We start from the raw sequence: 13,318 nt of genomic DNA, 5'->3' as shown, positions 1-13,318 counted from the left end.
ACTTTTGGACTTTTTTTTTCCAGACTTTTTTCTCTCTTTAAAAAAAATAAATAAAGTTTTTGTGTACTTTTGCTATTGTTTTCTAAAACAAAAAAAATTCTGACTGTCATATTTCTGTTTTTTTCAAATTTATTGTAATATAAAAATATTTTCACCTAGGAAAACTACAAGATTTGTTCAATTAAAAAAAAATAAAAAAAAAAAAAAAAAAAAGTCAAATTTTTTTTTTGTATTGACAATTTTCTTTCCTTATTAGTATGATTATTTTTTTTTGTCATAGTACAATAGAAAATCTAAAAATTTAGAAATGTATTCCCAAAAATAAAAATAAAAACTTTTTACAGTAATTTTAAAAATATTTTTATTTTCCAAAAAATATAACTTTATTTTCCAAATATTACTAATTTTTCCCCTCGAACAAATCTGACTTTTTCTATTCTTTCCCAAAACACGAGGACTTAATTATCAAAATATTTCTTCAGAAGCAGGACTTTGTTCATTTCATGGAGTTTGTACCAGTACAAAAAAATCACAAATTCGGTGTGGCGTTGAGCTGAAATATGAACATGAATTGTAGTTTTTAATATCCTGGTGAGAGGCACTCAATTGGACGTTTTTGTTGAATAAAACAAAGCACTTAAGTCTTTTTTCTCTCCAATTGATCATTTTGTCTTCTTGCTTTTTAGCCGCTTTGTTCTCCCTGCCGGTTTGGCGGCGGCGTCCTGCGGACCAAAAAAGGAGCGTATTAGCAGACGTGTGATTATCTTGCATTAGCGCCTCACTTAGCGGTGCCAGGCTTAATATTTGAGTGGCACTTTAGCATGGAGGAGAGTTTCTGACAGACACTTTTTGCCTCTAGCACCTGCTGCTTCGCCGCGTCGCCAGAAAAATGTCAATTACAGCCTACTGATTGGCCCTCGTCGTGTGGCGATAATTGCGTCAAAGCAAACATTGCGGATCCTCCCGGCTACGTTTGCATTGAATATGGCGATCACCTTTACAGATCCAAAGGTGGCTTCATCCCACTGCTAGGGCGTACGTGCGACCTCTGACCCCTGCTGGCATTTTTGGATCAGATACGGGCTAAGAGCGCCGACGTGAGACAAATGTATGGCGAGGGTGAGCAGACGCGAGACGACTTGAACTTTGACCCGTAGCTATCGCTGCCATCTTGCTTTCTGTTAAACGCTGTCGTAGCAGACTTTCAATTACTGACTGACAGGACAAAGACGGTTGAACCCTTCACCCTCAAGACAGGGATGACCGGTGCGGCCATTTTTAGCTGCAAAAACTAAACTGATGAGTGAGATATTCAGATAAATTATATATTTGTATAACCTTATATATATCTGGGCATTGCTCTGGTGTATCGTCAAATTCGTAAGACGATGGCAGCCACTCAAGGAGCCCAAAGGCTGTTCGTCACAATGGAAGGTTTGGGCCGGGCTGTGGGATCACAGACCGGGGCGATTTCTGAACTGAATCGCAAGATGGATCACATCATGGAGAAGCTTGCTGAAAAGGAAAATTGAATATGAGAGCAGCCAGCATGGATGAATAGAACAGACAAGTCATTGTATTGTCTGCTCGCGGAAAACAAACATCCGAATCTACGATTTGACTCCCTCCCTGTTCTGAAAACACCCCCGAGGACACCTCAATGATGGACGCTTTTGACCTCAATGACACCCGGAGTCGAACTTTTGCTTGCATGCAGATCGGCCTCAGTCTATGAACATTACATCATCATACCCAAGACAATGGGCACATACACACACACACACCCCTCCCCCACCCCACCCCACGCCTTCACCACCGCTTGTTTCCCCTCGGGGTGATGGACGGCTGGCAGCGCTTCATAGCAGCAGTCGGCCTCCAGGGCCCCAACTCCCCGCCCTTCTGTTGCGAGTTCCCATCCATCCATCCATTTTCTACCGCTTATTCCCTTCGGGGTCGCGGGGGGCGCTGGAGCCTATCTCAGCTACAATCGGGCGGAAGGCTGGGTACACCCTGGACAAGTCGCCACCTCATCGCAGGGCCAACACAGATAGACAGACAACATTGTCGTGATTAAATATAACGTGTTTATGTGTGCATTGCATGGAGGTTTTTTTCCCACTCCAGACTGGGGCCCCCTTAGGAGCCCAGTCTAGACTAGGGTAAGTAAATGACCAGGTTAAGTCAGACTAGGCCCCCTTAGGAGCCCAGTCTAGACTAGGGTAAGTAAATGACCAGGTTAAGTCAGACTAGGCCCCCTTAGGAGCCCAGTCTAGATTGTATTTTCCCACTCCAGACTAGGGCCCCCTTAGGAGCCCAGTCTAGACTAGGGTAAGTAAATGACCAGGTTAAGTCAGACTAGGCCCCCTTAGGAGCCCAGTCTAGACTAGGGTAAGTAAATGACCAGGTTAAGTCAGACTAGGCCCCGTTAGGAGCCCAGTCTAGATTGTATTTTCCCACTCCAGACTAGGGCCCCCTTAGGAGCCCAGTCTAGACTAGGGTAAGTAAATGACCAGGTTAAGTCAGACTAGGCCCCCTTAGGAGCCCAGTCTAGATTGTATTTTTTTACTCATCTTCTTCCCCAGCGTTTTACCTTTTTCTTATCTTTTACGGGGCGGGGCGCCTTGTGGTGACCCATCAGCGTTCCTGTTCTGTAGCCCTTTTTTTGTTTGTCTAATCTTGAACGGTTTGTGCTGAAAACATAGTTTCGTTGTACTTGTGCAATGACAATAAAGTCCTATCCTATATTTCATTCATAAAAATCAAAAGAATAAAACATAACTTTAAAGTAAATTATGAATGAAAAGGATCCGAAATAATTAAAATACTTATATCTGCCCCCTATTCTCCCAAATTGACTTTCAATGTTTGCGATTACAAAGTCATAATAAACCAATAATGAAGACACAATTTCACTCAGTCATATCTTTTCATCATCGTGATTTTCACTTTTTTTTTCATACAGAAAGAAAACAAATATGATTGGATATTACACTATTTTGCGTTTCTGGGTGTTGTTGATAAACAGCTTTCGCTTTGTATAGTAGAGTTTTAACTTGCACTTACAGATGTAGCGACCAACTGTAGTTACTGACAGTGGTTTTCTGAAGTGTTCCTGAGCCCATGTGGTGATATCCCTTACACACCGATGTCGCTTTTTGATGCAGTTGGGATCGAAGGTCACGGGCATTCAATGTTACGTGCAGTGATTTCTCCAGATTCTCTGAACCTTTTGATGATATTACGGAGCGTAGATGGTGAAATCCCTAAATTCCTTGCAATAGCCGGTTGAGAAATGTTGTTCTTAAACCGTTCGACAATTTTGCTCACGCATTTGTTGACAAAGTGGTGACCCTCGCCCCATCCTCGTTTGTGAACGACTGAGCATTTCATGCAAGCTGCTTTTATACCCAATCATGGCACCCACCTGTTCCCAATTAGCCTGTTCACCAGTGGGATGTTCCAAATAAGTGTTTGATGAGCATTCCTCAACATTCTCAGTCTTTTTTGCCACTTGTGCCAGCTTTTTTGAAGCCTGTTGCAGGCATCAAATTCCAAATGAGCTAATATTTGCAAAAAAACAACAAGAAAGTTTACCAGTTTGAACGTTAAATATCTCGTCTTTGCAGTCTATTCGATTGAATATAAGTTGAAAAGGATTTGCAAATCATTGTATTCTGTTTTTATTTACCATTTACACAACGTGCCAACTTCACTGCTTTTGAATGAAGACATCATTTCACTCAATCCTATCTTTTCATCGTGATTTTCAAATTTTTTAATACAGAAAGAAAAAAATACTGTTAGATTTTACACAATTTTGCTAAATAGCTCAATATACTGTGTGTTGACCTACAGTCGGGAAGGGATTCATACGGCCCCATTGCTGAGAGTGGGCGGGTTCATCCTTTTTGCAATGCGGTCTGCTGAAAATGACGGAAAGCGCCACTCTACATGTGGGCCAAGTTGGAATTGCCACAAATCACATATTAAGATATTCAATCAATCAATGTTTTATTTATATAGCCCTAAAATACAAGTGTCTCAAAGGGCTGCACAAGCCACAACGACATCCTCGGCTCAGAGCCCACATAAGGACAAGGAAAAACTCACAACCCAGTGGGACGTCGATGTAAATGACTATGAGAAACCTTGGAGAGGACCGCAGATGTGGGTGACCCCCATTCAACACTCTATCCACTTTAGCCGCCAGATGGCAGTAGTGCACCCCCCTGATTTGTCACATTTCATGTGTCAGGTAAATATGAATTCCCAACTTCCTACTACATGGTTTGAAGATGTCTATACCATTATATTCCAATCAGTGACGGAGCAGGAAAGGGCTCAGAATACGTTTGCAGCTAATTTTCATATGAAGTGCCCCTGTCAATCAGTTGATATTTTACCTACGCAAAAACTGGAGCCCTTCCTTGTGACGTGCGAACATTTTGGACAATTCCATGCTCCCAACCTTGTGGGAACAGTTTGGAGCGGGCCCCTTCCTTTTCCAACATGATTGTGCACCAGTGCACAAAGCAAGGTCCATAAAGAGTCTGGTGTGATTGAACTTGACTGGCCTGCGCAGAGTCCTGACCTGAACCCGATAGAACACCTTTGGGGTGAATTAGAACGGAGACTGAGAGCCAGGCCTTCAGTGTGTGACCTCACCAATGCGCTTTTGGAAGAATGGTGGAGAAAATTCCTATAAACACACTCCGCAACCTTGTGGACAGCCTTCCCAGAAGAGTTGAAGCTGTAATAGCTGCAAAAGGTGGACCGACATCATTTTGGACCCTATGGGTTAGGAATGGGATGGCACTTCAAGTCCATATGTGAGTCAAGGCAGGTGACTAAATACTTTTGGCAATATAGTGTATATATTCCCTTCTTCCTAGAGTCGCTTTGCTCGTGCCATATAAAAAAAAGAAATGGTATTTCATCATGATTAATTAAACTGACTGAATGTGATTGTAGAAAATGTACAGTACCAGTAAAAATTGCGTTACACAAAAAAATGTCGCTTTTAGTGAGCGAGTCTCAACTTTTGATTACGCCCTGCAGCAGATGAAAAGTGCTGAGGTTGGGCTTTCCTCGCACACGTGCACTTCTAAGTGCTTTGTAAAAAAAATAAATAAATAAATAAATAAATAAATAAATAAATAAAGCCACGCTGTTTTTATCGATTCCCTCATGAAGGAGAATCCTTGGATTAAAACCTTTCGCGGAGGTTGGCGGCCATCTGCCTCGACGGGCACAGAATTGATTGTTGTTCGATAAAAGCCATCAGTTTGGTTTTTTTTTTTTACCTTGTAGTGACAACAGGCCCTGTTTAAAAAGCCTAATTAACGTTATTAATTGCATTTACCCTGCATCGACACGCCACATTGGCCCCGCTGACAAACAGGGCACATTAATCTGGGTTTAGCCCTGCCCATTTAATTAGGGAGAAATTACGATAGCAGCAACATGCCAAATATTTATTCGGCTGCCTGTGATTTATGACCGCGTGAGCACCCCGCTGACATTACCATTAGCCTGCGGACCAAACGTACGTTTTGGTTTGGTGCTTCATTGTGCTTCTTTGGCTCTAATCCAACCCGGAACAGAACTTTAGTTGGACCTCCTGGAGATGCTTACAATGGGCGATGAAGAGCTAAATTACCGTTATTTACCTTTTTAACTCTGCACTGAAGCCAAGTGGAGGCCACCTGAGACTTGAATTGTTCATTTTAAATTCCCTTCTAAACTGGTGTGTGTTTGTTAGTTCCTCATGCGCTATATTGCCAAAAGTATTTGGCCACCTGCCTCGACTCACATATGAACTTGAAGTGCCATCCCAATCCTAACCCATAGGGTCCAAAATGATGTCGGTCCACCTTTTGCAGCTATTACAGCTTCAACTCTTCTGGGAAGGCTGTCCACAAGGTTGCGGAGTGTGTTTATAGGAATTTTCCACCGTTCTTCCAAAAGCGCATTGGTGAGGCCACACACCGATGTTGGTCGAGAAGGCCTGGCTCTCAGTCTCCGTTCTAATTCATCCCAAAGGTGTTTGATCGGGTTCAGGTCAGGACTCTGTGCAGGCCAGTCAAGTTCATCCACACCAGACTCTTGTCATCCATGTCTTTATGGACCTTGCTTTGTGCACTGGTGCACAGTCATGTTGGAAGAGGAAGGGGCCCGCTCCAAACTGTTCCCACAAGGTTGGGAGCATGGAAATGTCCAAAATGTTTTGGTATCCTGGAGCAGTGTTTTTCAACCTTTTTTGAGCCAAGGCACATTTTTTTCATAAAAAAAAAAAAACCGGAAGCACACCACTAGCAGAAAATGTTAAAAAAATGAAACTCCACCAGGTTGTCGTGCCTTACTTTGAGTTTGTTGTTGTTTCCTGTGTGTAGTGCTTTAGTTCCTGCCTTGCGCTGTTATTTTGGTGACCCTTCCTGTTTTGTTGGTGTTCTCCTGTAGCAGCTTCACGCCTTCCTTTGAGCGCTATTGCCCGCACCTGCTTTGTTTTAGCAATCAAAAATATTTCAGTTGTTTTTATCCTCCTTTGTGGGGACATTGTTGATTGTCATGTCATGTTCGGATGTACATTGTGGACGCCGTCTTCTCCACAGTAAGTTTTTGCTGTCGTCCAGCATTCTGTTTTTGTTGACTTTGTAGCCAGTTCAGTTTTACTTTTGTTTTACACAGCCATCCCTATGCTTCAGTGCCTTTTCCTAGCGGGACTTGCCTTTTGTTAATTTTTGGTTTAAGCGTTACATACCTTTTTACCTGCACGCTGTCTCCCGCTGTGCTCTGCATATTGGGATCACGACAAACCATCCTCGACGCGTTCTGACTTCTACAAAGCAATGAACTACCTGCTGCCACCTACTGGTATGGAGTATTACATGGTTACCCTGCCAAGCTCTACACAGCACAGGCACTAGACAACGGCACTTTATTATGATTATTGATTTGCAAAAAATATTTTTGGGACCAATTAGGTGAAGTTGCATAATTTCCCACGGCACACCAGACAATATCTATCTACACTAGTGTGCCGCGGCACAGTGGTTGAAAATCACTGTCCTGAAGCATTCAAAGTTCCTTTCACTGGAACTAAGGGGCTAAGGTCACACACTGACGTTGTTCGAGAAGGCCTAGCTCTCGACCAATCTCTAAGTGTTCTATCGGGTTCAAGTCAGGACTCTGCGCAGGCCAGTCAAGTTCATCCACACCAGACTCTTTATGGACCTTGCTTTGTGCACTGGTGCACAGTCATGTTGGAAGAGGAAGGGGCCCGCTCCAAATTGTTCCCATAAGGTTGTGAGCAGGGAATTGTCCAAAATGTTTTGGTATCCTGGAGCATTCAAAGTTCCTTTCACTGGAACTAAAGGGCCAAGCCCAACTCCTGGCAAAACAACCCCACACCATAATTCCTCCTCCACCAAATTTCACACTCGGCACAATGCAGTCCGAAATGTACCGTTCTCCTGGCAACCTCCAAACCCAGACTCGTCCATCAGAGGGCCAGAAGGCTGTCCACAAGGTTGCGGAGTGTGTTTATAGGAATTTTTCCACCATTCTTCCAAAAGCGCATTGGTGAGGTCACACACTGATGTTGGTCGTGAAGGCCTGGCTCTCAGTCTCCGTTGTAATTTATCCCAAAGGTGTTCTATCGGATTCAGGTCAGGACTCTGCACAGGCCAGTCAAGTTCATTCACACCAAACTCTTGTCATCCATGTCTTTATGGACCTTGCTTTGTGCACTGGTGCACAGTCAAGTTGGAAGCGGAAGGGGCCCGCTCCAAACTGTTCCCACAAGGTTGGGAGCGTGGTCGTACTACAATAAAACATCTTAAAAAATAGAAATGTATTCCCAAAAATAAAAAAAATTAACTTTTTACAGTAATTTTTAAAATATTTTTATTTTCCAAAAAGTATAACTTTATTTTCCAAATATTACTACTTTTTTCTCCCAAACAAATCTCATTTTTTATATTCTTTCCCAAAAACACGAGGACTTACTACTAACTTATCTCTCTCTTAAAAAAATAAAATAAGTTTTGGTATACTTTTGCTATTCTTTTCTCAAAAAAAAAACCTGACTTTGTCATATTACTGTTTTTTTTTAATTATAATATAAAAATGTTTTCTCCTCGGAAAACTACACGATTTGTTCAATTAAAAAAAATAAAAACATAATACAATAAAGAATTTTTTTTTCTGTATTGACAATTGTCTTTCAATACAGTAATTTTTTAAATATTTTTATTTTCCAAAAAGTATAACTTTATTTTCCAAATATTACTACTTTTTTCTCCCAAACAAATCTCATTTTTTATATTCTTTCCCAAAAACACGAGGACTTACTACTAACTTATCTCTCTCTTAAAAAAATAAAATAAGTTTTGGTATACTTTTGCTATTCTTTTCTCAAAAAAAAAATCTGACTTTGTCATATTACCATATTACTGTTGTTTTTAATTATAATATAAAAATGTTTTCTCCTCGGAAAACTACACGATTTCAATTTAAAAAAATAAAAACATAATACAATAAAGATTTTTTTTTTCTGTATTGACAATTGTCTTTCAATAATAGTATGATTTTTTTTTTTGTCGTACTACAATAAAAAAAATCTTAAAAAATAGAAATGTATTCCCAAAAATACAAAAAATTACTTACTAAATATTTTATTTTCCCAAAAATATAACTACTTTCCAAATATTACTTTTTTCTCCCGAAAAAATTAGTCCAAAATGTTTTGGTATCCTGGAGCATTCAAAGTTCCTTTCACTGGAACTAAGGGGCCAAGCCCAACTCCTGGAAAAACAACCCCACACCATAATTCCTCCTCCACCAAATTTCACACTCGGCACAATGCAGTCCGAAATGTAGCGTTCTCCTGGCAACCTCCAAACCCAGACTCGTCCATCAGAGGGCCAAATTATTTTGGCAATATAGTGTATCTTTCAGGGCAGGTTATGGACTCCACCTGCAATGGAGGGTCCACACTTCCAACTGGAAATGAGGCAGCAATTTTTTTTCTCTTCCCCCTCTGACACCTTTTTGAAGTAGGCCACTTTCATCTGCCCGTGCCGGCGACGTGAGGAAGTTCTCATAACACAAAGATGGCTTCAAAGAAGGAGGGGGTAGGGGGGTGGAGGCCAACTCCGCCCCGGAGGAAGGCTTTGATCGCCCGAGCACACACCTCAAATGAAGCAATAGTCCAAAAGTGACGGGGATGAGTGCTCGCTGTCTCGGCTATAAACTGTAAATCTACACTGCCTGCACCCTAAAGCACACCTGTGGAATGCGGCGGAAGGTTACAGAACCCGCTTAAGTCGACGAAGTCATCAATTCCCTGTGTTCTGTCCGTTTATGAAATTTGCCACCCAAAGGGGTCCTTTCTACGCAGAACATGTCGGATTAGTTGTTGAAGTATTGCTAATGTCATCATTATTGCTACGCTAATGGAAGATCAGCGACATACAGTAAATACTGTCCAGTAACACATCATTGAAATGTGACTTCCTGTTCAGTGCAAAGTAAGCGACAAATTACTTACCCTGGATTCTAGCGCGGCACCTAACAAAATGCTTCCCTAATTTTTTTTTGTCAAAGTTTTTAAATGTGGCACGCAGTGACTTCCTGTTCAGCGCAAAGTAAACTACAAAATAAAGGCTTGACCTGGATTTGACCATAGTAATTTACAAATGCATCCATTACATATATGTTTTAAATGTTCATACGGGGACTTACTGTTCAGTGCAAAGTAAGCAAAAAAAAAAAGCTTAACCTGATTTGACTAACCTGTTCAGTGCAAAGTAAGCTACAAGGTAAAAGCTTTACATGGATTCAACCACCGTAACTAACAATTGCATATATTGCATATATTGTTTAACTGTGCATAAAATGACTTCCTGTCCAGTAAAAAGTAAGCTACAAAATAAAGGCTTAACTTTGATTCGACCACAGTAACTAACAAAATGCATCCATTACATGTATATTTTTTAAATAGGTGCACAGTGACTTCCTGTTCAATGCAAAGTAAGCTGAAAAAATAAAGGCTGAACTTTGATTCGACCACAGTAACTAACAAATGCAGCCATAACATATTCAGTGCAAAGTAAATGACAAAATACTTACCCTGGATTCTAGCGCAGCAACTAACAAAATGCTTCCCTCATTTTTTTTGTCAAAGTTTTTAAATGTGGCACACAGTGACTTCCTGTTCAGCGCAAAGTAAACTACAAAATAAAGGCTTGACCTGGATTCGACCCCAGTAACTAACAAAATGCATCTATTACTATTTATATATTTTTTTAAATGTGCACACAGCGACTTTCTGTTTAATGCAAAGTCCATCCAAAGCTACAAAATAAAGGCTTAACCTTGATACGACCACGGTAACAAAATGCATCTATTACCTATATTTTATTTTTTAATGTGCACACAGTGATTTCCTGTTCAGTGCAAAGTAAGCTACAAAATAAAGGTTTAACCTGGATTCGACCACAGTAACTAACAAAATCCATCTATTTTTTAAATGTGCACATACTTCCTGTTCAGTGCAAAGTAAGCTACAAGGTAAAGGCTTTACATGGATTCAACCACCGTAACTAACAATTGCATATATTACATACATTGTTTAACTGTGCATAAAATCACTTCCTGTCCAGTAAAAAGTAAGCTACAAAATAAAAGCTAAACTTTGATTCGACCACAGTAACTAACAAAATGTATCCATTACATGTATATTTTTTAAATGTGTGCACAGTGACTTCCGTTAAATGCAAAGTAAGCTACAAAATAAAGGCTTGACCTGGATTCGACAACAGTAACTAACAAAATGCATCCATTACATGTATATTTTTTTTAAATAGGTGCACAGTGACTTCCTGTTCAATGCAAAGTAAGCTAAAAAATAAAGGCTGAACTTTGATTTGACCACAGTAACTATCAAATGCGTCCATAACATATATTTTTTAAATGCGCACACAGTGACTTCCTGTTCAGTGCAAAGTAAGCGACAAAATACTTACCCTGGATTCTAGCGCAGCAACTAACAAAATGCTTCCCTAATTTTTTGGTCAAAGTTTTTAAATGTTCAAACAGTGATTTTCTGTTCAGTGCAAAGTAAATTACACAATAAAGGCTTAACCTGGATTCGACCACAGTAACTAACAAAATGCATCTATTACTATTTTTTTTAAATGTGCACACAGCGACATTCTGTTCAATGCAAAGTCCATCCAAAGCTACAAAATAAAGGCTTAACCTTGATACGACCACAGTAACAAAATGCATCTATTACCTATATTTTCTTTTTTAATGTGCACACAGTGATTTCCTGTTCAGTGCAAAGTAAGCTACAAAATAAAGGTTTAACCTGGATTCGACCACAGTAACTAACAAAATCCATCTATTTTTTAAATGTGCACATACTTCCTGTTCAGTGCAAAGTAAGCTACAAGGTAAAGGCTTTACATGGATTCAACCACCGTAACTAACAATTGCATATATTGCATATATTGTTTAACTGTGCATAAAATGACTTCCTGTCCAGTAAAAAGTAAGCTACAAAATAAAGGCTTAACTTTGATTCGACCACAGTAACTAACAAAATGTATCCATTACATGTATATTTTTTAAATGTGTGCACAGTGACTTCCCGTTCAATGCAAAGTAAGCTACAAAATAAAGGCTTGACCTGGATTTGACCACAGTAACTAACAAAATGCATCCATTACATGTATATTTTTTGAAATAGGTGCACAGTGACTTCCTGTTCAATGCAAAGTAAGTTAAAAAATAAAGGCTGAACTTTGATTCGACCACAGTAACTATTAAATGCATCCATAACATATATTTTTTTAAATGCGCACACAGTGACTTCTTGTTCAGTGCAAAGTAAGCGACAAAATACTTACCCTGGATTCTAGCGCAGCAACTAACAAAATGCTTCCCTAATTTTTTGGTCAAAGTTTTTAAATGTTCAAGCAGTGATTTTCTGTTCAGTGCAAAGTAAATTACACAATAAAGGCTTAACCTGGATTCGACCACAGTAACTAACAAAATGCATCTATTACTATTTTTTTAAATGTGCACACAGCGACATTCTGTTCAATGCAAAGTCCATCCAAAGCTACAAAATAAAGGCTTAACCTTGATACGACCACAGTAACAAAATGCATCTATTACCTATATTTTCTTTTTTAATGTGCACACAGTGATTTCCTGTTCAGTGCAAAGTAAGCTACAAAATAAAGGTTTAACCTGGATTTGACTACAGTAACTAACAAAATCCATCTATTTTTTAAATGTGCACATACTTCCTGTTCAGTGCAAAGTAAGCTACAAGGTAAAGGCTTTACATGGATTCAACCACCGTAACTAACAATTGCATATATTACATATATTGTTTAACTGTGCATAAAATGACTTCCTGTCCAGTAAAAAGTAAGCTACAAAATAAAGGCTAAACTTTGATTCGACCACAGTAACTAACAAATGCATCCATTACATATATGTTTTAAATGTTCATACGGGGACTTACTGTTCAGTGCAAAGTAAGCAAAAAAATAAAACTTAACCTGATTTGACCACAGTAATTAACTAAAATGCATCCATTACATGTATTTTTTTTTTAAATAGGTGCACAGTGACTTCCTGTTCAATGCAAAGTAAGATAAAAAAAATAAAAGCTGAACTTTGATTGGACCACAGTAACTAACAAATGCAGCCATAACATATTCAGTGCAAAGTAAGTGACAAAATACTTACCCTGGATTGTAGCGCAGCAACTAACAAAATGCTTCCCTCATTTTTTTTGTCAAAGTTTTTAAATGTGGCACACAGTGACTTCCTGTTCAGCGCAAAGTAAACTACAAAATAAAGGCTTGACCTGGATTCGACCACAGTAACTAACAAAATGTTTTTTTTAAATGCGCACACAGCCACTTTGTGTTCAATGCAAAGTCCACCCAAAGCTACAAAATAAAGGCTTAACCTGGATTCGACTACAGAAACTAACAAAATGCATCTATAGTATTCACTTGTTTTTGTTATTATGCACACAGTGACTTCATGTTCAATGCAAAGTATGCTACAAAATAAAAGCTTAACCTTGATACGACCACAGTAACTAACAAAATCGATCTATTACATATATTCTGAAATGTGCACAAACTTCCTTTTAAGTGCAAAGTAAGCTACAAGATAAAGGCTTTACATGGATTCAATCACAGTAACTAACAAATGCATCTATTACATATATTGTTTAAATGTGCATAAAGTGACTTCATGTTCAATACAAAGTAAGCTACAAAATAAA

The 13,318-nt window shown here is 39.3% G+C and overlaps 1 protein-coding gene across 1 annotated transcript in view; it reads right to left on the bottom strand.

Moving 5' to 3' along the window:
• Positions 1-263: 263 nt before the first annotated feature.
• Positions 264-13,318, bottom strand: part of impact (impact RWD domain protein) — an 85,168-nt gene continuing 72,113 nt past the window's right edge. The window contains exon 11 of the mRNA XM_062038763.1: positions 264-722. Within this exon, the coding sequence (XP_061894747.1) occupies positions 663-722 (60 nt within the window). The 3' untranslated portion in view covers positions 264-662. The remainder of the gene's footprint in view (positions 723-13,318) is intronic.

This window comes from Entelurus aequoreus, linkage group LG27, assembly GCF_033978785.1.
Source record: "Entelurus aequoreus isolate RoL-2023_Sb linkage group LG27, RoL_Eaeq_v1.1, whole genome shotgun sequence".
NCBI lineage: Eukaryota > Metazoa > Chordata > Actinopteri > Syngnathiformes > Syngnathidae > Entelurus > Entelurus aequoreus.
Note: the sequence above shows the minus strand (reverse complement) of the source record. Positions and strands in the feature narration are given on the sequence as shown.